Raw genomic sequence first — 23905 nt, 5'->3', positions numbered from 1 at the left:
ACACTCCATGTCAATGGAAATACCAGGAATGGAGTACTCGCACACAGTCTTTTCAGATGGGAGTCACTGCCGTGGGTAGGGGTCTTGTGTGGTGATGGAAATGTTCTGGAATTACACAGCAGTGATGGTAAGTACAACGATGTGAACGTCCTAAAAGCCATCACATTATACACTTTGAAATAGTGACATTCATGTTATGTGAGATATATCTCGTCAAAAGTAAAATTGCAAATTACCAGTTGGGTTGGATTTGGCCCATGGGCCATGATGTGCCAAGCCATGTTGTAACGCAGAAAGTGAGTCTTGGTCCCTTCTGTTGCCCAAGGCTGGCCAGGCACTGGACACAGATGGGACCGCTGGGACCTGTTTGTTGAATGAGTCAGTGGGGAAGAGACGACCATGTGAATGCCACTTGCCTGAGAAAACAGGCAACTCCTAGACCACCAAGGCTCTCTTCTCAGCAGGCCAGCACTCCATCGCCGCCTCTCTGAGGATTAGCCCGACGGGCCGAGAGGAAGACCCTCACCATGGCCAGCAAAGTCCAACACGAGAGAGTGTGGCAAGTGTAAGCAAGAGTCTTTGCTCACTGTTGTATTAGATCCCCGGGGCTGCTATCACAAAACACCACAAACTGGGTAGCCTCAAGCAACGGAAATCCATTCTCTCACAGCTCAGAAACTCAGAAGTCTGAAATCAAGGTGTCAGCAGGCTTGATTCCTTTGGAGGCTCCTGAGGAGACACCATGCCATGCCTCTGTCTTGGCTTCTGGGCGTCGCAAGGAATCATGGGCATTCTGGGCTTGGAGGTGCATCACTACAGTCCCAACCTCCATTATCATGTGGCATTGTCCCCGTGTGTCCGTGTCCAAATGGCCCTCTTCTTGTAAGGATACCAGTCGCAGTACTGGAGCCCACCCTAACCCAGTATGATCTCATCTCAACTTCATCATATCTGCAAAGACTCTTATTTCAAATATGGCCACGTCCACAGGTACCTAGGATTAGGACTTGAACAGGTCTTTTTGGGGGAGACCCAATTCAACTCTCAACAGCCATCTAGCCTCATGGGTACCTCATGAGCAACACTCCGGCTACCCTAGCTTTCTCTCAGCTCCTCAAATGCCAGGTACGTATCCACCTCGGGGTCTCAGCATTTGCTGTTTCCTCTGCCAGGAACACTCAGCCCACCTGGCCAGCTCCTTCTCATCCTTCAGGTCTTAGCTCGAAAATGCTACCGCCACAAGGAGACCTCCCTGTCCCCTAGGAAGAGTGGCCCACTTCCTAGAAGAGACTCTTGAACACACCCCGTCTCATCCTCCTCACAAGTATTGTCACGGCCTCACAAGTATTGTCACGACCTACCTCACCTGTGTTTGGACTTTCTGTCCTCCCCTCGCCCCCAACCCCACACGTAAGAGCTTGAGCTCTATGAGAGCGGGATGGTCGTGGTTTCAAAAACATGTCCAGGAATCACGTGACCCCCTTCCCTTCAAAAAGTGGAGCCCAATTCCACCCACTCCCCTTGAGAGTGGAGCCAGACTGAGTGACTTGTTTCTAATGAACACAAGAGGCAGTCGGGATGCCATGTGACTTCTGAGGTCAGGTCGTTCAGAGAAAGGATAGCATCAGCCTGGCTTGCTCCCTCTTGCATCAGTTGGTCTGGGGAAAGCAGCGCCACGTTGTAGGGACAGTCCAGGGGCCCTGTGGAGAGGCCCGTGTGGAGAGGAAGCAACCTGCCCCGCGTGTGGGTGAGCACCTTGGAAGTAGATCCTTTGGACAGTTTCAACCCACACCCACCCCCCCAGCTAGGTCTTGTAGCTGAGACCCAGGAATCACGGAGCCAAGACAAACCATCCCCACCATGTCCTGTCTGAATTCCTGGCCCATAGAAATCATAAGATAAATGAATTATGTGTTGTTTGAAGCCATTAAGTCTGGGGCGTTTGTTACATAACAGGAGATGGCTAATAAAGGAAGTATGCCCGTCTTGTTCCCCACTCCACCTCCAACATCTAGAAACAGTACCTGCACATAGCAGGTGCTTAATTAGCATCTGTCAAGTGGAAAACAGCTTGGATGAGAACCAAGAAGCTTGGTTCAGCATCTTTAAAGTTTTGAAAGGAAGGAAACACAAAGCAAAAGAAAAGAAGAAACAATTCAGTTCACTGCGACATCTTGGGATTTCTTTCCCAGACTTTGCAAACAGTCCTCTAAGAATAAAGACGGGTGGACCCCAACCCCGGCAAGCCAGACTCACTGATCTGTACCACGCAGCTGGCTCCCAACTCCGGCCCTACTATGTGGCTCCCAATGCACTTGAACTTCTTGCCGTCTGACAGCTGGGACTGGTTCAGCATCTCCACTCCCAGCTTTGACGTCCCCACGACCACACCTCCTGGTTCTTCGGTCCACAGGAAGTCCGGGTCTGGGTACCCCCCGTCCCAGCGACAGGTGAGCTGCAGCATGAGTGATTCCTGTGACATCTCTGCCCGGCACTGAAGGGCCGATGGAGGGGGGGCTGCAAAACACCAGAGGGCACGGACTTAGTCGCAGACTCTGAGATAGCCGTCGGGCTTGCTCTCAGGATTACAGAACTAGGGTGTTAGAGAAACATCATGCCCGGTTAGCGTACCTGGAAATAGCTCCTTAGCACAAATTAGCGTGTGACGATAGTCCGATTTCCTCTGCTGAGTGTAAAAGCCCCAAGGTTGTGGACCTCATTCATCTTTGCACTTTTCACTAGCCACAGTGCCTTTAAATGTGGCTATTTAAATTTAAACTCATTATATTATATTACAAATTTAGTTCTTCCAACACACCACCTGCATTTCGAGGGCTCAGGAACCCTATGTGGTGGGTGGCTATTGTACCGGACCACAGAGAACAGAACATTTCCATCATCATAAAAAGCTCTACTGGACAGTGCTGGTCTCTAGGGGGAGGTACAGTGGGATTCAAGCCCCCCTTAACATATACTTCCTTTTTATTATGGGCACGGCATGTATTACAAAAAACACATAAAAACTTAATAAGTTACAGACCTGGAAATCCAATGCAACCCATATGTTCATAACTACATATGAAAATCCACACATATTATAGATGTATATTATGTGTATATATGTGTACATTATATTGTATAGATTATATGTGTATATATATACATGTTATACACACATATGTATACAATGTATGTATAATACATATATGTATGTTATACATATACATCTATACATATAAAAATGCATATTATACACACATTATGTATATATATTGTATTTGTACAAATGTATATTATGGATATATACGTATATTGTATCATGTATTATAGGGGTGTCTGGGTGGCTCAGCGGGTTAAAACCTCTCTCTTCAGCTCAGGTCATGATCTCAGGGTCCTGGGATCGAGCCCCGCATCGGGCTCTCTGCTCAGCAGGGAGCCTGCTTCCTCCTCTCTCTCTGCCTGCCTCTCTGCCTACTTGTGATCTCTGTCTGCCAAATAAACAAAAATCTGACATATTATGTATTATATATTTTTGTTTTATATATTTTATATCATATACACAAATAGAAATAAGTTTGGTTCTTACATGGATGAGTAGATACATGTCATCTACAAGATAAATTATTGATAAGACACCAGAATGATGGTTAGAATATCCTTTTCTTCTTTACACTCATCTGTTTCCTCTAACAAGCACCTATGACTTCATAAACAATGTCATTTATGACAGAGAACACAGAGACTCGTACAGGCTCTGAATAACGTATGAATTAAGAAAGGTGTTATTATCCTGTTCACTAATTTGTTGTTCTGAAGCTCCCTTTCATTAGCGTGGATTAGGAGCATACTCCACATGTCTACAGTGGTTTTCGTCCAAGGAATCTGCTGTGTTCTCACCCCCAGAAGGTTCGGGAACTGCTGATTCCTAGCAGTGCAAGAGGTCCCTAGTTCATAGATAGAATGAGGACAGCCTATCGGATAAGCAAACTGGTCTTTCCCCAAGGTGGGATATTAACTCGGTCACAGAAAGGAACGAAAGGCCGACACCTACTACGACATGGATGAACCCTGAAAACACGATACTGTGTGAAAGAAGCCGGTCCCACAAGCCACGTGGTTCAGAAGTCCACGACACTCACACAACAGACAAATGTAAACGGGACACAGGCTGGCGGCTGCCAGGGAGTGACGAAGAGACGAGGGAGTAACTGCTCAGTGGGGATGGGATTTCCATTTGGGGTGATGGGAATGTTCTGGAACTAGACAGAGGTGGTGGTTGTACAACCCTGTGAATATACTAAATCGCACTGAGTTGTATGTTTTAAAATGGTGGTTCTGTACTTTCAATATAAATAATATAATATATATTTTTATATATTTTATATTTATATATATTTATATATTTTTTATATTTCAATATAATAATATATCTCAATATTAAAAAAAGCAAGCATGAGGCTTGGCATTAATTTCCTTCTGTGGCTCACAGGGACTCTCCTGGAACCCTACTTAGCAGCAAGCTTCTAGAAGCGACTCCCTCTCTGACACAGCCCTGGGTGTGTACATGTGTATTGAGGGAGCCGCAGCAGCATGTTAGGGCCCGTGCGGCAAAGGCATGCCTTTGTAGACAAAAGGAAGGGCACAAACAAATAGTTCATGAGGGTCAAGGTGAGGGAGTGGGGGAGGCGGAGGGGGGAGGGGAGCGCTTCTTACGCACAGTAGACCAGGAGCTCGGTGGTCACCTTTCGCTGTCTCCCACTGCGCATGTTCGTGGCCAAACAGGTGTAGTTTCCTTGCAGGTTTTGTGACATAAGCAGCAGAGTGAAGCAGTTGACAGTCAGGTTATTTCCAAAGGGCTCGGTTCTGGAATCTGGGGCCCGGAACTGCCATTCAACCATTGGTGGAGGCCAGGAGCTACTGCTGCAGCTGAAGGCCACCTGGGAGCCCTTGGCTGCATAGACGGTGCCGTTGGGGAGCTTGCCAGTGCTGGAGATATTGACCTCGACCTCATAGGGGCCCCCTGGGAATGGAGAAAGCATTAATTACTTAAGAGTTAACCTGAACTCCTTACCAGATCTAGCAGACACAGAAATGATCAGGAAGCAGCCAATGAGGAGAACAACATCCACCAAATACTAATTATGTGATAAATGCTATGCTAAGTGCCCTTCTGCATTCGAATCCTGAGATAAAGGTAGATTTATTGGGGATGAGGGGCTCAATCCTTAGAAGGGAAACATGCAAATCGCTCCTTTTCAGACACACTGGTGAGAGGATGGGCTACCTGCGCACAAACAGAGTTAACACGGCAGACCCGCTTGCCAGGCCGGCCTTGGCTGGTGACGGCAACATGGATTTCAGGAGGGTCCCGGCCATTCCCAGAATGGGCAAGAGCGAGGCTTACTGGCGAACCATTTGCACAAACCGCATGGTTTAAGTTGAACACCTGCTTCCCCTCCCTCTGGGAGTCTGGAATTTTGGTACGTGCTCAGCAGCGGGTGCCTGTGTGACTAGCTCCCAAGGAAGATCCACAGTGCTCCGTGTCTAAGGGGCTTTCCTGGCAGACAGCATCTCACATTGTTGCCACAATTAGCTCCCAGAGGAATGAAGCGTGTCCCATGTGACGCCCCTGGGAAAGGACTCGTGGAGGCTTGTTGGTGGCTTTCCTCGGACTTAACCCCATGTGCCTTTTTCCTTTGCTGATTTTGCTTTGTATGTAGCCCCTCGCTCTAATAAATTACATGCTGAGTCCTAGGACTTCTAGAGAATCACTGAACCTGGGGTGGGGGTGGGGAGTCCTAGTCCAATTTCACACCGAAAGACAAGAAACATTGGCTCCAGGCCCCACTCTGGACTCCATTCACTAGCTGTGACCTTAACCTCTCTGAGCCTCCATTTCCGCATCTGTAAATTGGGGGCCATGGGGCACCTGGGTGGCTCAGTGGGTTAAGCCTCTGCCTTCGGCTCAGGTCATGATCTCGGGGTCCTGGGATCGAGCCCCCCATCAGGCTCTCTGCTCAGCAGGGAACCTGCTTTCCCCTCTCTTTCTGCCTACTTTTAATCTCTATCTCTGTCAAATAAATAAATAAAATATTTTTTAAAAATAAAAATAAATTTTAAAAATTGGGGGCCATGCTAGAACCCACTGCAGGGGGCTGCGGTGATACTTCAGTGAGTACTGAGAACACTCAGAATAATGCCGGTCACGTTGGAAGCACTTGGGAAGTGCTGGGTCTTATCTGGGACCCCTGACATTTCTGAACTTCTTCTCATTCCCAGGAATGCCCTCCCACAGCTGGTACCCAGTGCACCCAAGATGACACATCTCTTTGTTGAAAGAAATATAATTAACACCTATTTATTTATTTATTTAAAGATGTTATTTATTTGTTTGTCAGAAAGAGAGAGAGAGAAAACAAGCAGTTGGAGTGGAAAGAAGAGGGAGAACCAGGCTCCCTGCTGAGCAAGGAGCCCAACACGGGACTTGATCTTAGGACCCTGGGATCATGACCTGAGTCAAAGGCAGAGGCTTAACCGACTGAGCCACCCGGGGACCCTGAGACTTCCCCTCTTAAAAAGAAGAATCCAGGAAGGGCAGTGTTTAACCAAAGGAATACATCTATGACTGTAGAATTTGAACAGAAACGGGCCAGTTGGAAAAATTATTCCAGGACAGAAAAGGCTCTCCCAGAGCCTCTTAAAGTACAACACCACTTCACCTATGTCTGGAGCCACTGTACAACTATAGGAATGGTGGGTTTCCCAGGACACCATTCTTGAGCATATGCTGCTCAGGCTGGGACTGGCTCCCAATATTTGCACAAACCTGCTGGAATCATGACATCTCCCATAGAGGGTCTGCGGAAAAAATTATGCCATTAGTTTGGGAGGTACCATTTACTGTTGCTGGCTAGTTGGTTAGGTATGCAGACCAACAGGTCATAGGGCGTGCCCAGGTTGGCAGGCATCCAACAAAGCAGAGGGTATCTCTGAGCACTAACAGTCCAAGCCCGGGCTTTAGATTAGCCTGGGTCTTCTGAACTGTGGTCTGGAGGGCCGCAGCGGCTAGCATGGACAGTGTGGACCCCCCAGAACCTGGCTGGGAGGGGCTTTTTGAGCAGCACAATTCTCAGCAAGAAACAGCTTTGGATACAGGGGATGGATAAGAAGGAACAGGTGGCAGGATTAGAAAAATAAATCAAACGAGAGAACCTTCCCAGCTTCCTGAATTAAGTATTCAGAGGTTACAGCTCACATAAACCCCTTGGGTTAAGTCTGTTTTCTTAATTAAAGCTGACGCCATCTTCCTGATTCCCTGGGGTTCCTCTCTTGCTCTGACTTTACTACATAGAAGGAGGTACCCATTTCCTTCCCTTCCACTGTTTTCTCCACCCATGTGATATTTATTCTTAAACAGAAGCCCACCGGTGCCTTTTTTTTTTTTTTTGGCAGGGTGACAGTGGCACTCACTCAGAGGCAGAGAGACGGGAGAGGAGGCAAAAATAAAAGAGGAAATAAATAAAAATAGAGAGTGGTGACAAAGGTTTGAGATCTAATGACGCCTTGGTTACTGTACTTTGAGTTCTCAGCTCCGTCCTGGATGCATGCCTCAGCCTCGTGGTTATAAGCTTATGCTCTGAATTCACAGACCTGGGTGTAAATCCAACTGAGGAACAACCTTGGACAAGTGCCCATTGGTCTCATTCCCTCATCTTTCCTACGAAATGAAAAGAACAGACAGAGGGGCACCGGGGTGGCTCAAATGGTTCACTGTCTGCCTACAGCCCAGGTCATGATCTCGGGGTCCCCGGATGAACGCCCACACCGGGCTCCCTGCTTAGCGAGGAGTCTGCTTCTTGCTCTGCCTCGGCTCCCCCCTGCCCCTGCTCCTGCTCACACACACTCTCTCTCAAATAAATAAAATCTTTTTTAAAAATGTGGAAGTGTGTTTTCACTCTTGTTATGTAAGTTTTTATATAACATCCTCGACTTTACCCGTCGGGCCATACCATCTAAAATATTTACCATCTGGCCCTCTACAGAAAAAGTTGGATTCCTGTTCTAGAACAATCTACCAGTGCCACTGCCTTCCTCTTCTCTGTGGACATTCCTGACATGGGGACAACTTCCTTCTTTCCTTCCCCTCCATAAACGTCGTTTGGCCAGTCAAGGGTCTCACAGGGTTGACTTATAACTCACGAGGGAGATTCTCATCTCCGTGTTTTGGGTTCCCCGCCAACAGGAAGAGTTGTCGTCAGGCATCTGCTTTCAGACTAGCGTTTTGATTTGAAAATGACCTAAAAATGTACCAGGTAGTCTGTGCTAATGAGTGAGCATACCTATAGTTCTAGAGTGGGATAAGATCCTTGGGGAAACTCACAGAGACTTTTTTTTTAAGACATTAGGTTATTTTTTTTTTAAGATTTTTAAATTTATTTATTTGTCAGAGAGAGGGAGAGAGAGGGAGTGAGCACAGACAGAAAGAGCGGCAGGCAGAGACGAGGGAGAAGCAGGCTCCCTGCTGAGCAAGGAGCCCACTGTGGGACTCGATCCCAGGACGCTGGGATCATGACCTGAGCCGAAGGCAGCTGCTCAACCAACTGAGCCACTCAGGTGTCCCTAGGTTTGTTTTTGTTTTTGTTTTTTAAGATTTTATTTATTTATTTGACAGACAGAGATCACAAGTAGGCAGAGAGACAGGCAGAGAGAGGGGGGGAAGCAGGCTCCCTGGTAAGCAGAAAGCCTGATGCAGAGCTCGATCCCAGGATCCTGGGATCCTGACCTGAGCCGAAGACAGAGGCTTTAACCCACTGAGCCACCCAGACACCCCTCAAAGAGACTTTTTTGATATCACTTTTAGAGACTGAACGTAGAGACACATGCAACAACCCCACTGCATCCCGATTTCCCAGGTGATGGCTGTTCCTGTCCAAAGAGCTGGAACCCAGAGGTCTTCAGCTTCTTACAAGCACCCATCTCTGCTTCAGATGAGCTTGGCAAGACTCAAGGTAATCAATCTCCAGGCAAGGGTCCTCCATTTTCCGAAGGAAACCAAAAAAATCTTTCTTCAGTGCGGCCCGAACACTCTTTCCCGAGGACCTTATGTTCTGAGGGGGCACAGTGTCACCCTCGGCATTATAGGATGAGGGCAAAGAGATGAACCCAATTAGTCACGGAACACGGGACTTTCCTGAGGCCCCTTCCTGGCCTCTCCTGATGTGACGGCCACATCGCTCGCTAGATGGGAGCACTCCCCAGGCTGACTCCAAAGAGATTCTTGGAGGTCGATACCAACCAGCTCAAATGCCCCCTCAACACTTGAGTGGCCTGAGAAAAACTGACACGCGAGAGCCTGGCACCACGTACCATGAAGTCTGACTGCAGGCTTCCATGGGATCATTTGATCACTCCGCTCACCAGTGCATGAGAGCTGATATCTTTAAAGAAGAACAAAGTCTAGTGGCACGTGTTCAGGTCTGTGCTACCTTGCCCATCCCTCCAGCCTTCCTGCAGGTAAACACAGCAGTTCTAACCTCCTGCCCACCCCAATTTGGAGGCAGAAGAGGGTGCGTAAGTCCATGAAATAAAGTTGGCAGCCCCGAACTGCTCTAGACTAAAGGATTCCTGTCTTCTCAGGAGCAGGGGTCCCAATCCGGAGGACAAGATTCTTCAACTGCAACATTAAATTAGCAAGTAATATAGTACAGTCTCGTGTCCTGAGACAAGTAACAAAATCACATCGCAGTGCCCATCCCAGGCATATTAAATCATCCCAGCGCACAGAAAACCTGATTCCCTGGAAGGCAGAGACACCAAATGTCCCCCGATCAATAGCCAGTGATCTCAGCGGTAGGGAGGGAGAAGCTACTGGCCCATATACAGCCAGCTTTGTGTCTCTCTGGCACCTCTGGCCACACACTCACAGTCACTTACAGATAACAACTCGTCACATCTCAGAATTTTCTTTCCCTCCCTTCCAAGGCCATGTTCAAATGTTTCCAAACTTTTCTCCTTAAGAGACTCAGTTATCAACCACGTCAGTGAAAAGACGGGAAAAGCAAGATCAGGACACGCAGAATCCCTGACCCAAAGAAGGTCCCATTCCAAAGGGTTGGGTGTTAATGGATTGCTGGGAACCTGAGATGCATTTTTCCCAGAGGAAACCCATCACCTGTTTAACAAGGTGGCCAAGGTAACATGAACCAAGTGCATACAAGTGAGAGGAGTTCAAGGGACTTTCTCAACGTCACCAGGACAACAGCCCCAGCACTTGGATTTGAATGCAGGCAGCTGGACCTCAGTGTATGCTCGCAGCTACCCAGCAGTACCATGGCCCTCCCCTCCCAGAAATGGATTAGGCTTAATCCATATTCCAAAATCTTCCATGCAAAATAAGGGCCGAGTCCCATCTGAGATGTCAAGGCCTCCCCTTCAGCCACTGTCAAAGGAGGAGCCACAAGGGGCTCCCTGATGCGTGGAGGGGTCTGTGTTTGCCAGGGTTTGTCCTAGAATGGGATTAAGACCTGAGATTCTGGAGGGCTCTGGTATGTGGGAAATCACAGGACATCTGTGCTATGGACTGAATGCTTGTATCCCCTCCAAAATTCATGTTGAAACCTAATTCCCAATATGATGGTATTTGGAGTTGGAGCCTTTGGGAGGAGGTGATGAGGAGGTCATGAGAGTTAAGTCCTCATGAATGGGACTGGAGCCCTTCTAAGAAAAGACCCCTCCTTCCTCTCTCTCTCTCTACCTTCGATCAACTGAGGACACAATGAGAAGACCTATCTACAGACCAGGAAGTGAGCCTCGCCAGACACTGGATCTCCCGGCACCTTGATCTCAGACTTCCCAGCTTCCAGAACTGCCAGAAGTGTTTGTTGTTGAAACCACCCAGCCTATGTTACTGTGGTTATGGCACCCCAAACTAGGTCTGCAGCCAGTTTTCACAAACAAGCCCACACCAGTCGGGGACACCGTATGTGTCCACATGAAGACGTTCCGTAATACGAATCACATCACAGTAACTCAGGGAGCCCCAAGAGCCATTTGAGTTTAGTAATTCTTTTAAGATTTTAAGTTCATGTGCATTATAAAAAGGCCTTACGTTTATGTCCCTATAGGGCAATAATGGAACTAATCCACCCTCCAATAAACTTAGCCAATGATTAATCAATGTCAGATAAAGTCACCATAAACTGGAGAGAGTGAGGATTAAAAAAAAAGCAACAAGTTGTAATGCTGTCTTACTCTGTGGTCAAAAGAGGAGGCCTTTAGGGAACCCTCCTACACTGTTGGTGGGAATACAGGCTGGTGCAACCACTCTGGAAAACAGCATGGAGGTTCCTCAAAATGTTGAAAATAGAACTGCCCTATGACCCAGCAATTGCACTACTGGGTATTTACCCTAAAGATACAAACGTAGTGATCCAAAGGGGCATGTGAACCCGAATGTTTATAGAAGCGATGTCCACAATAGCCAAACTGTGGAAAGAACCTAGATGCCCATCAACAGATGAATGGATCAAGAAGATGTGGTATATATACACAATGGAATACCATGCAGCCATCAAAAGAAATGAAATCTTGCCATTTGCGACAACATGGATGGAACTAGAGTGTATCATGCTCAGTGAAATAAGTCAAGCGGAGAAAGACAACTAACATATGATCTCCCTGATATGAGGAAGTGGTGATGCAACATGGGGGCTTAAGTGGGTAGGAGAAGAAAAAATGAAACAAGATGGGATCAGGAGGGAGACAAACCATAAGTGACTCTTAATCTCACAAAACAAACTGAGGGTTGCTGGGGGAAGGGGAGTTGGGAGAAGGGGGGTGGGGTTATGGACATTGGGGAGGGTATGTGCTTTGGTGAGTGCTGTGAAGTGTGTAAACCTGGCGATTCACAGACCTGTACCCCTGGGGATAAAAATATATGTTTATAAAAAATTATTAAAAAAAAAAAGAGGAGGCCTTTATTGCGGAGACTGCCACAAGGAATTATTAATGACTGACAGCAGGAATGAGTGGCCCACGGGCTCACACGTAGGAACTGAACAGAGCTGGGCCAAGATGGGTGACATTTTTAATACACCCACACTCATTCTTGGCAATTCAGCTGTTCAACTGTGGCATCTCCAAACGCAAAACCACTGCAGTCCCAAATTCCAGAGTTGGCAGAAACCTTAGAGACCATCCAAACACCCAGACACGTCCTTGAAGCCTTGCTTTTCTTCATCCTCCTCTTCCGATCCACCAGCATGTCTCAGTGGCCTGCCTCCAACATCATTTCTGAAGTTGTGCATTTCACCAAGGCCACTGCCACTACCCTGGTTCTGGCCACCAACCTCTAATGCCTCAGTCGGCTTCCCTATTTTTATCAGTCCTTCCTGAGATCACACACATACAGCCTGAATGTGTAACTGAAATAATGCCACATCCAAGCTTCAAGCTCCAGGAGTTTTCCTCCAGCACCCACCACAGCAACAATAAAAATCTCAATTCCTTGCTGGGCATATTAGGTTCTTGAGGCTGCCTTTACAAAGTCCCACAAATGAGGTGGCTTAAACAACAGACATGGGTTCTCTCACAGTTTTGGAGGCCAGAAGTCTGAAATTCATGTGTCAGGAGGGCAGGGGAGAATCCTTCCTCGCTCTTTCCCTGGCTTCCGGTGGCGATCATCAGTCCCTGGCATTTCTAGGCTTCCAACAGCATCTCTCCACTTTCTGCCTCTGTTGTTACGGCATAATTTCCTGAGTGTCACGTGCCTTTTCCTCTCCTTAGAAAGATGCCAATCAGGGGCGCCTAGGTGGCTCAGTGGGTTAAAGCCTCTGCCTTCGGCTCAGGTCATGATCCCAGGGTCCTGGGATAGAGCCCCGCATCGGGCTCTCTGCTCCGCAGGGAGCCTGCTTCCTCCCCCTCTCTCTCTGCCTGCCTCTCTGCCTGCTTGTGATCTCTGTCTGTCAAATAAATAAATAAAATCTTTAAAAAAAAAAAAAAAGAAAGATGCCAATCAGGGGCACCTGGGTGGCTCAGGTCATGATCCCAGGGTCCCCGGATTGAGCCCCGCATCGGGCCCTCTGCTCAGCAGGGAGCCTGCTGACCCCCACCCTGCCCGCCTCTCTGCCTACATGTGATCTCTGTCAAATAAATAAATAAAATCTTTAAAAAGAAAAAAAAAAAAGAAGGATGCCAATCAGTTTGGATGAGGGCCCACCGAATGCCCTCATCTAAACTTGATTCCATCAGCAAAGACCCTATTTCTCAGAAAGGTGCCATTCACAGATACCAAGAGTTGGAATTTCAGTATTTTGGAGGGATATAATTCAACCCATACCACAAGTCTCACGCTCTCACACACCGGGCTCCCCATCTGCACACGCACCACACTCAACTCATCTGGCCCAGGAAATAGTTCTTCCTATAGTTACTCTTATCTCTGCACAATGGGCTCCTACTCATTGTTCAGCTGAAATGTCACTTCCTCCAAAAGGTTCTCTCTGATCCCCCTCATTTAAAGGGTTTCAGAGAGGGCACCTGAGTGGCTCAGTAGGTTAAGCCTCTATCTTCGGCTCGGGTCATGATCTCAGGGTCCTGGGATCGAGTCCCACATCGGACTCTCTGCTCGGCAGGGAGCCTGCTTCCCTCCTCTCTCTCTCTCTGCCTGCCTCTCTGCCTATTTGTGATCTCTCTGTCAAATTTAAAAAAAAAAAAACTTTAAAAAAATATTCTAAAAAATAAAGGGTTTCGGAGAATCACCCCACCTCGACTCTCTGCCCTCATCACTCTGGTACTGCCTGACACATTCATGTACTTGCTTACGGGTCCATCTTCCCTCACTAGGATGTGAGCTCCATGCAGGCAGGGACCCTGTCTGTCCTGTTCACTCCTGTGGCCCAGTGCCTTGACCAGCACCCGGCACCAGGCTTTCAATGGATATATACTGAATAAAGAAATAAATGGGGACGCCTGGGTGGCTCAGTTGGTTGGACGACTGCCTTCGGCTCAGGGCGTGATCCTGGAGTCCCGGGATCGAGTCCCACATCAGGCTCCCAGCTCCATGGGGAGTCTGCTTCGCTCTCTGACCTTCTCCTCGCTCATGCTCTCTCTCACTGTCTCTCTCTCTCAAATAAATAAATAAAATCTTAAAAAAAAAAAAAAGAAATAAATGAATTATCTTACAGATGAGGAAACTAGGGAGCAGTAGGCATCACGCGTCTATTTCTACTAAATGACACATTCTGGATCTAGAACATGGTGCTATCCATCTAAACCAGTATGCAGCACCACCTTCTTTGCAAAGGGCCATCGAGTAAATATTTTAGGCTTTGCAGGTCACCCACCCCGCATCACTGCCACTCAACTCTGCCAGGACAGCACCAAAGGCACTCAGAGCGTGGCTGTGTCCCAACAAAGCCTTCTTTATGGGCACTGGAACTTCATATCATTTTTACATGTCATAATTATCATTCGTCTTTGGGGTTTTTTCCAAGCCTTTCAAAACGTAAAAAATATTCGTAGCCCGCAGGTCAGATGAGACCCACAGATATGGCTCGAGTTTGCCAACCCTTATTCTAAATTCATGCATGTATATCCACAGATAATATACTGTTTGAGGGAAGTGCAGCATGTTATACAATAGTAGCTCACGCCAAGCCCTACAGTAAGCACCGTAGCACAAGAGCACTAGACCTACCAAGGTCCATGATGTATCATCCTCAATTAACAAATAAGGACAAGTAATGCTCTGAGATCTTAAGCTCCTAACTCAAGGTGACACAACCCCAGGACTGGAACTTGGGCGGTCTGACTCCATCATGTTATATGCTCTAACTACGGTGCATAATAAAATCGTATTCACAGCAAGGACGGCACTAACCAGCTGAAAGTAATCGCTAACTAATGTGCCAGGAGCCATTAACAGCAGTTTATTGACATAAACCAGAATCCAGTCTTCACAGCAATCCTAGGACAGGAGAATTCTTTTCACCCCCATTTCACAGATGAGAACATCCAGGTATGAGAGGTGACTGGGCTTGCAGGTAGCAGAGCCCAGGACGAAACCCGGGCATGCCTCCAAAGCCTTCCTCCCGCCCAAGGCTCTGCGCGCCTGGCCAGCCGGCCCCAGGCCCCTGCCACCACACTTACCTGCCACCTGCAGCCACACTCGGAACCACCGAGTCTCGTTCAGGACCTCCCGGCAGGTGTAGTTGCCCTCATCCTGCAGCCTCAGCACCTGGATGTGCAGCGAACTGGCATCTGCCAGAGAGAAGCGTGGCTCAGCCGGCGGGAAGCTGGAATTGGAGGACAGGAGGAAGACAGGCTCCGAGTCATTCCGGTACCAGGTTACTGGGCCCCTTGGTCCCGAGACGTTGCCACAGTGCAGAGTAATGTTCTCGTGAACCTCTCCAATGACCAGAGCCTCCAACCCTGCACGAGGAAGGTCAGGCTGTTACTACATCTCTTCATTTCTGAACATCCTCCCCTGTGCACCGTCCCTCTGCATTAGGATTTAAAAAAAAAAAAAAAAAAGAAGGGGTGTGTGTGTTGTTGTTTTTTTAAGATTTTTTTTTCCCTTTTAATTTGTTTGACAGACAGATATCACAAGTAGGCAGAGGCAGGAGGGGAAGCAGACTCCCCACCCAGCAGAGAGCCCGATGCACGCCTGGATCCCAAGACCCTGGGATCATGACCTGAGCCAAAGGCAGAGGTTTTAACCCACTGAGCTACCCAGGCGCCCCCAGGGGTGTGTTTTTAAGCACTCTGTGGAGATTACTGCCAGGGCTGATGATGAACCTGCCGTGCATGGCAACCACAGAGATAGCCCCAGATCTCCCCCTCCCCGCACCATCCGTGCCCTGCACCGCAGGACTGGCTGTGCTCCCACCCCAAGCCCCGCTGGATCACGTGGCTTGCTCTGGCCAATGAGGGGTTAGCAGACGCAATGCTCACAGAGGCTTAAGCACTTGGTTTAACTGGTCTTGCTCACGCCTCCTGCCATCACCTGGAGCAGGACAGGCCCGAGATAGGACCCAGGAAGAGGATGAGAGCTACATGTGCAGACCCCAGGTGTCTCAATCATCTGAGCTGAGGCCCGTCCAGATCAGGCCCCAGCCACCCAGTGGATGCCTAGACACAGGAGTGAGCCCAGGCAAGATCAGCAGAGCCGACTAACCCCAGCCCTTGAGCTATATTGAGCACTTACAGTCATTTTGTGATTGTTATGCAGTACTAATGTGGCAGGCAATAAATAACCCATACAGAACCCAAATGGTTTTATTTGCCTGGAAATCCAGAAGGGGTGGAAGGAAGAGGGCCTGGGCTTTGATCCCATCTTCCTATTGCTGGCTCTCACCATTGCTGGTGCAAACGATCCTGGTAGTCAAAGCTCTCTTGCTGCTCTAACTTTGGCCATGCCCTGTGTTAGGCACTGGGGAGCCAGTGATGGACAACACAGAGACAGACCTCCAGAATCTCACAGTCTAGCAGGGGAAACATACAATAAACCGGCAATTATCATCCAGGGTGATCAATACCATGACATGGCCTCAGAGAAGGGGCTCTAAGCCCAGCTGAGGTGACTGCCAGAGAAGGCTTCCTCCAGGAGGCCACACTGAGATCTCATGGACAGGTAGGAATTAGCCAGGTACACAGGAAATTGGGGCTCCCAGGCAGAGAGAACAGCGTGTTCGAAAGCCCAGATCAGCAGCAGCAGCGTCACGTTAGAAGTGCCAATTATCAGGTCCCACCCCAGAATATTTAAATCAGATAAATCCCCTATCTAGGGATGGAGGTGGAAGGTAGCACTGTATTTTATTTATTTATTATTTTTTTAAAAGATTTTATTTATTTATTTGACAGACAGAGATCACAAGTAGGCAGAGAGCCAGGCAGAGAGAGAGGGGGAAGCCGGCTCCCTGCTGAGCAGAGAGCCCAATGCAGGGCTCAATCCCAGGACCCCGAGATCATGACCTGAGCTGAAGGCAGAGGCTTTAACCCACTGAGCCACCCAGGTGCCCTAGTAGCACTGCATTTTAACAAGCCCTCCAGGTGATTCTTTTTTTTTTAAAGATTATTTATTTATTTATTTATTTATTTTGAGAGATCCAAAGTAGGCAGAGAGGCAGGGGAAAGCAGGCTCCCCCCTGAGCAGAAAGCCTGATGTGGGACTCGATCCTAGGACCCTGGGATCCTAGGACCCTGGGATCATGACCTGCATCGAAGGCAGATCTCCAGGTGATTCTGATGCTCACTCATGACTGACAGGTGTGAAGGGCAACCGATCTGGCACAGTCACCAGGTAACAAGAAGCAAATTTGCTTCTCAGCCCATTTGCTGAGAAGTGTCAAGACATAACAGCCCCCCTCCACAATCAATGTCCAAATACAAAGAGGCCGCAGGCACAGAACTAAGGGGCAGAACCTGTTAGGAGTCTTCTACTCATGTTGTTGAACTTAGTAGATGGGAAAGGTGTGATGCCAAGAAGGAAAGTGGGCTAGATCCATGTTCTACTGTGAGAAGGTAACAGGGTGGGACCAGAAGCTAGACTTCTTGCTGTCCTCTAAAATGTTCTCTTTCCACCACATCAGAAGTTTTCAAAGTATGTGAATACACTGGGGTTTGTGAAAGGTGGTATTTCATTAAAAAATAAATTGCCTCTGACAACGGTACAGGGACAACTGGGCATCCACGTACAAAAGAATGAGGTTAGACCCCTTAGCTCACATCATATATAAAAATTAACTCAGAATTGGGGCGCCTGGGTGACTCAGTGGGTTAAAGCCTCTGCCTTCAGCTCAGGTCATGATCTCGGGGTCCTGGGATTGAGCCCTGCATTGGGCTCTCTGCTCAGCAGGGAGCCTGCTTCCCCCTCTCTCTCTGCCTGGCTCTCTGCCTACTTGTGATCTCTGTCTGTCAAATAAATAAATAAAATCTTAAAAAAAAAAATGAACTCAAAATGGACCATAGCTCTAAATGTAAGAGCTAAAACTATAAAATGCTTAGAAAAGAAAAAAGAATAAATCTTTATCACTTTGGGTTAAGCAATGGTTTCTCAGGACACTAAAATCACAAGTACCAAAAGAAATATGACTAACTTGGATTTTGTAAAAAATAAAAATTTTTGTGCATCCAAGGATATCATCCAGAGAGTGAGAAGACAGACTACAGACTGTGATAAAAATGTTTGCAGACCACCTGATGATGGACGGGTTTGTATCCAGAACATATGAAGAATTCTCACCACTCAAAAATAAAAAGATAAATAATACCGTTTTAAAAATGGGCAAAGGGGGCACCTGGGTGGCTCAGTGGGTTAAGCCTCTGAGTTCGGCTCAGGTCATGACTTCAGGGTCCTGGGATCGAGCCCCGCATCAGGCTCTCTGTTAATTGGGAAGCCTGCTTCTCCCCCCTGCCTGCCTCTCTGCCTACTTGTGATCTTTCTCTCCCTGTGTCAAATAAATACATAAAATCTTTTAAAAAATTAAAAATTAAAAATAATAAAAAATTTAAAATGGGCAAAGGAGCTGAATGGATATTTCTCCATAAAGATATACGGAAGGCCAATAAGCACATGAGAAGATGCTCACCGTTAGTCACTAAGGCAATGAAAAGAAAACCACAATAAGACACGTACCACTTCATACTCACTGGAATGGCTAAAATCAAAGACCACAGCTAATGAACAAATACTGGTGAAAATGCAAAGAAACTGGAATCCTTACACGTCATTGGTAGGATTTTTTAATGGTGCCACTCCTCTGGAAAACGGCATGGCATTTCCTCACAAGGTTAAAGTCACAACATGACTCAGCAATTCCACCCCAAGGTGTAGATCCAGGAGAAATGAAAACCTACCTCTTCACAGACTTTACATGTGCATTCAGAGCAGCGTTATTCATCACTACCAAAAGAAGAAAACAACCCAGGGTGCCTGGGTGGCTCAGTCGGTTAAAGCCTCTGCCTTTGGCTCAGGTCATGATCCCAGGGTCCTGGAATCGAGTCCCACTCTCTCTGCCTGCCTCTTTGCCTACTTGTGATCTCTGTCCGTTAAATAAATTAAAAAAAAAAAAAATGATGGAAACAACCCACATGCTCATCGGCTGATGAATGGACAAATAAAATGTGGTATATCCATCCAGGGGAATATTATTCAGCCATAAAAAGGAATGGAGTGCAAACCGCAGCAGGGATGAATCCTGCCAACATTACAGTAAGTGAAAGAAGGCAGTTCTAAAAGACTCCATACCCTGTGATTCCATTTATATGAAATGTCCAAAATAGGCAAATTTATGGAGATTGAAAGTAGATTAGCAGTTGTCTAGGGTTGGGGCAAGTGGGTTGTCGGGGGTTGGGGGGGAGGAAGTAGTGAGGAGTGACTGCTAATAGTGAAGGATACTGCGATACTACTTTCTTTCTTTCTTTTTGGAGTGATGAAAACATTCTGGACTCAATTAGTGGTGACAGTTGCACAATCTTGCGAACATACTAAAAACCACTGAATTATATACTTTAAAAGGGTGAGTAAATGATATCTTAATAAAGCAGTTAAGAAAATAAATAAACTGCCACCTGCCTCTGAAAAGCCTTCCCTATTATAAACAGTAACAGTGATATGCTTTTGGTCTTTTGTCTAATTAGAAGGGGCTCCTTCTAACCCTGGAGCCTGGAGCAACAGGACGTTCCAACTATCGCCTCATCTTGGGTGCCACACCACTCCCAACTGCCAAACATGAGAAACAAAAAAAAAAAACAAAAAAACATAAAAACCACCCCAAAACCAAAAAACTCTAAGTCACTCACTGGAAGGCAGACAATGTCATGTAATGCTAGAGATTCCAAAACAGCAGGAAAGGCTTCTGAACAATGACTTTGAAAAGCAGGTGAGAATTCTTTTTAAACCATTAGGCCTGAGAACCCAAGTTCTCAGAGGCAATGCGCCTGGAGGAGAGAAGATGAACTACAGAATTACGGACCTGCCCCTTCCCAGCTCCCTGGCAGATAAATAAAGAAAGAACCTGGAAAAGCCTTGGCAAAAGTCTCATTCTGGAACTTGAGCTAACATGGTCTTCTCCTCCAAGGAGCAGAAAGACGCAATCATAAAAGAAGCCATTTCAAGGCATTTCACTTTGATTTGCTTACTCCATTCTTTATAACCGCTGAAGCTGAAGGTGACCTTGAAGGTCATTTTGTCCTGAGATGTGGCAAGTCCCGAGGGCTGGGTTCAAGATGAGGCAGGCTGAGCCCCAGCTGAGTGGAAAAGAATTTGGTCATCTGTTAGTGACCTCTGTCTAACAGGGAAACCAAGGGGGCAGTCCTCGAGGGTGCAATGGTTCCATGCTTGATCATTCCATACTCCCTCATTTCACAGATGAGAAAACTGAGGTCCAAAAAGATTAAGTGATTTCCCCTAAAGGCCCACAAAAGTCACTAGGAGAGCTGGGACTGTCACGGAGGTCTTCAGTCCTTTGAGTCACAGGGATTTATCCTGGTTTCCCGATTAGTCAGGATGAGACAATAAGACATCCTAATAGTTTGCGTGACCAGAAGCTGCCCCCATGGTATCCACAGGCCTCCCTACCCAAAGGCCTCCCTTCCCCCACCTTAAATTCAGAATATGGACCTAAGGAGGGAGCGATATAAGCAACCATTTCCCAATGCTACCCTCCTACTATCGCTCACAGACCTGGAATTGTACCGCAACACTTATTTTTTTTTTTTTCCTGCCAACTTTTCCCCAAGAATGACCTGAGATTTACAAGCTGAGGGGACAGGGCAGGCGTGAACATTGTCGGAGTGAAGTAACAATTTTTTTCCCTAAGATAACTCCCAATTTGAAAACAAACAGCAAAAATACACCAAGCTACGGAAGCCCCCTGGCACTATCCATGAAGGTGAACTTGGCCTGATAGCAAAATGACCGGGCATGGCAGTGAAGGAAGCGTCCCTGTGTGGTGAGCTGCAGCCAGGCTAAAAGCTGGTTCATTCCAGAATGATGATTGTCGCCCAGGGTTCTGATGTCCCAAGGCCCCTGATGTTCACGGCGCAGTAAACACAGCAGACAGCCAGTGAGAAGGGAACTTCCGGGGAGAGCCAACTGGAGACTGTTCTCTCCTCCTCCCCGTAGCACAGTGACCACTAAGTGAAACACCAGCAGGGGCCCACAGGTAAGGACCATAGAAGAGGGTCAGGACTAAGTACTACAACAGGAGAGGTGGAACAAATCTGGGGTCACAAGCCCTAGAGAGAAGGTGTAACCACTGCTCAGTTCGAGGGGAGAAAGCCGGGGCTGCCCGATCATCACTTTTTTTTTTTTTTTTTAAAGATTTTATTTATTTATTTGACAGAGAGAGATCACAGGTAGACAGAGAGGCAGGCAGAGAGAGAGAGGGAAGCAGGCTCCCCGCTGAGCAGAGAGCCCGATGCGGGACTCCATCCCAGGACCCCGAGATCATGACCTGAGCCGAAGGCAGTGGCTTAACCCACTGAGCCACCCAGGCGCCCCCGATCATCACATTTTTTCCAGATAAACTGGAAACCTAGATTATGGGAAATTTTACTGTTTTTAAATGATTGCCGAAAACAAAACAAAATCTTACGACAGCCTAGGAACTTTTGGCACTTGCTGCTAGGAAGCTGGGGGAGGGGGGAAATTCCTGGTGTGTGCAGGCATGGGCTACCCAGAAAATAACACCCCAGGGCGCCTGGGTGGCTCAGTGGGGTAAGCCTCTGCCTTGGGCTCGGGTCATGATCTCAGGGTCCTGGGATCAAGTCCCGCATTGGGCTCTCTGCTCAGCAGGGAGCCTGTTTCCCCCTCTCTCTCTGCCTGCCTCTCTGCCTGCTTGTGATCTCTCTCTCTCTCTCAAATAAATAAAATATTATTAAAAAAAAAAAGAAAGAAAGAAAGAAAGAAAATAACACCCCAAGTATTCTAGCAAGGTACACCACCTCCCGGCCCCATCTCCTTTCCCTCCCCCTGAGTCCTTGCTCTCACTACTGGTCACCCCGCCCCGCACACAAAATACACACATTTGCTGGTGCATTAAATTAAAAAATACTTTTTCAATATTTCTGTATCCTATATATTTTTGTAAACAATCTGTAAACTTAGTGTTACAAGGGAGAGCACAGATGAAGCATTTGAGGCCTTCTGCCAATCATGTCAAGTGGAAGAGGTCATGTCAAGTGGAAAGGCGAGTTTTCTGAAAGTCTGAAATTACTTCAAAATAAAAAGGTTCTGTGTTTCTTTAAGGTGAAGGACGGAAGGCATGGTTTTTGAATGTGCTAATCCGCACAGGTTGGCTTGCAAGGGTGTGTAGGGAAATCCACAGGTTACAAGTGTAAGGCGAATTCAACCTTGGGCAGAGGAAGGAGAGAATAAAGCAGCCTGGAGTTTGAGCCCCAGCGCAGCAGGTAAAACCAGAAAGCAAATTTACATCCGACGCTTTAAAAAAAAAAAAAAAAAAAAAAAAAAAAAGTCCACAAAAAAAAAAAAAAAAAAAGCAGCCCACCACAAAATGCCACTTCCCCCCCTACACGTGCCTCTCCAATTTTCCCATCTTCAAAATTTCCATCTCTGCAGGCCCTCTGCAGCCTCGCTGGCTGCCCACTCCAAGAGACGGGGATATCTTGCCCTCCATCAGGCGCCCGGGAAAATTCCTCCCTGCAAAAGGAGCCGAGCAGCGAGCAGGAAACTCAAGACCCTCCCGGGGCGGCTGCGGGGCCGCTGCCACAACCGGCTCTCGCGGAGTCGGAGGGAATTGGGTCCCTGGCTCTCCTCTTTGCCTGGCAAAACTCAACTTTTCCCTCTGGATCGCGGCCCCTTACCTGCGGCGACCCAGCGGGCCAGCAGCACCCCGAGGCAGACAAGGACCTGCGGCCGGGACGCCCGGACGCCTGCGGCCATCTCGCCCCAGAGGCGGGCAGGGACTCCTCAGGAATCGCAGGCTCCGGCTGGGTGGGTGCGCGTCCCCACCCCCAGGGCCCCGGCCCCTGGGGTACTGAGTGCTCCTCCCAGGTCCTCGGAACGACAGAGGAGCCCCACTCTCCGCAATCCCCGGGAAGGATGCTTGGGCTCAGCCCGATGTCCGGCGGTGGGAACAGCCTGGGGCTGCCGGCGCGGTTCTGTCTGGGGAGCGCCCGGCCCGGGGTGGGAGGGCGCACCCCGCCCTCTGCGCCCGCCACCCACTCCCGCTCGCGGAAAACAACAGGAGCGGGACTCCCTCCCGCCTCCCATCCAGGCGGGAGCCCAACTTCCTCTACCTTGGCCGGGGAGGAGGGCTTTATGCAAAGGGCGCGCGCCCGGGCGCGCCGAGCCGACTCCGGCCCGGCCGGGGGTGGAGCGCGGAGGCCGGTCCCTCCCCAAGCCCACTCCGCCCGGGACTGCCGCCTGGAGTCGCGGGGACAGCTGGGCCCGGCAGAGCTCTGCAGCTGCCGCAGGACGGCACCCCCGCTCCGGCTCGCCGGCTGCTTCCCCCTCCCGGGCGCTCCGGCTGCAGCACCGGGAGGAGCGTGGCCAGCCAGCGGGGCGGGCTGCCAAGCTGCAGAATTCAGGGTCCCCTCGGCGTCCCAGCTTAGCTCTTCTGGGGTTCTCGTGTGCTGTCCCGTGCTCAGGGCGGCTGCCAGGGCCGCCATGGCTGTCTTCTACCCTTTGCCCAACGAAGAAGATAAGTCTAGAGCAGGAGAAAGATGATCCCTTAGACCTCCAGCCCAAAGCGCCACGAGACTCCTGTTCTCCTGTGAACTAGCTGAGACCACACAGCAAGATCGAGAACCCAGGGGTCAGCAGAACTCGATCTCAGAGCTTCCTGTCCCCTGCGCCCCCCAACCGCGACCTCATTCAGTCTGATTCCCAGAGAGCCGAAATCCCTCTGCCCTGCCACATCCTCGCCCCATCCTGTCCTAGGAA

General features: G+C 48.5%; 1 protein-coding gene across 2 annotated transcripts in view; it reads right to left on the bottom strand.

The window, feature by feature from the left end:
- The window catches only part of VSIG10 (V-set and immunoglobulin domain containing 10), a 38152-nt gene extending 14893 nt beyond the window's left edge, over positions 1 to 23259 (bottom strand). For both annotated transcript variants that reach the window (XM_044244181.1, XM_044244182.1), the window contains exons 1-4: positions 22825 to 23259; positions 15148 to 15429; positions 4718 to 5020; positions 2257 to 2517 (exon numbers count right to left, since the gene is read on the bottom strand). In XM_044244181.1, the coding sequence (XP_044100116.1) occupies positions 2257 to 2517; positions 4718 to 5020; positions 15148 to 15429; positions 22825 to 22903 (925 nt within the window). In that variant the 5' untranslated portion in view covers positions 22904 to 23259. The remainder of the gene's footprint in view (positions 1 to 2256; positions 2518 to 4717; positions 5021 to 15147; positions 15430 to 22824) is intronic.
- Positions 23260 to 23905: the final 646 nt, after the last annotated feature.

This window comes from Neovison vison, chromosome 3 (assembly GCF_020171115.1).
Source record: "Neovison vison isolate M4711 chromosome 3, ASM_NN_V1, whole genome shotgun sequence".
NCBI classification, from domain to species: domain Eukaryota; kingdom Metazoa; phylum Chordata; class Mammalia; order Carnivora; family Mustelidae; genus Neogale; species Neogale vison.
The sequence above is the reverse complement of the archived record's forward strand: the minus strand, read 5'-3'. Positions and strand labels throughout refer to the sequence as shown.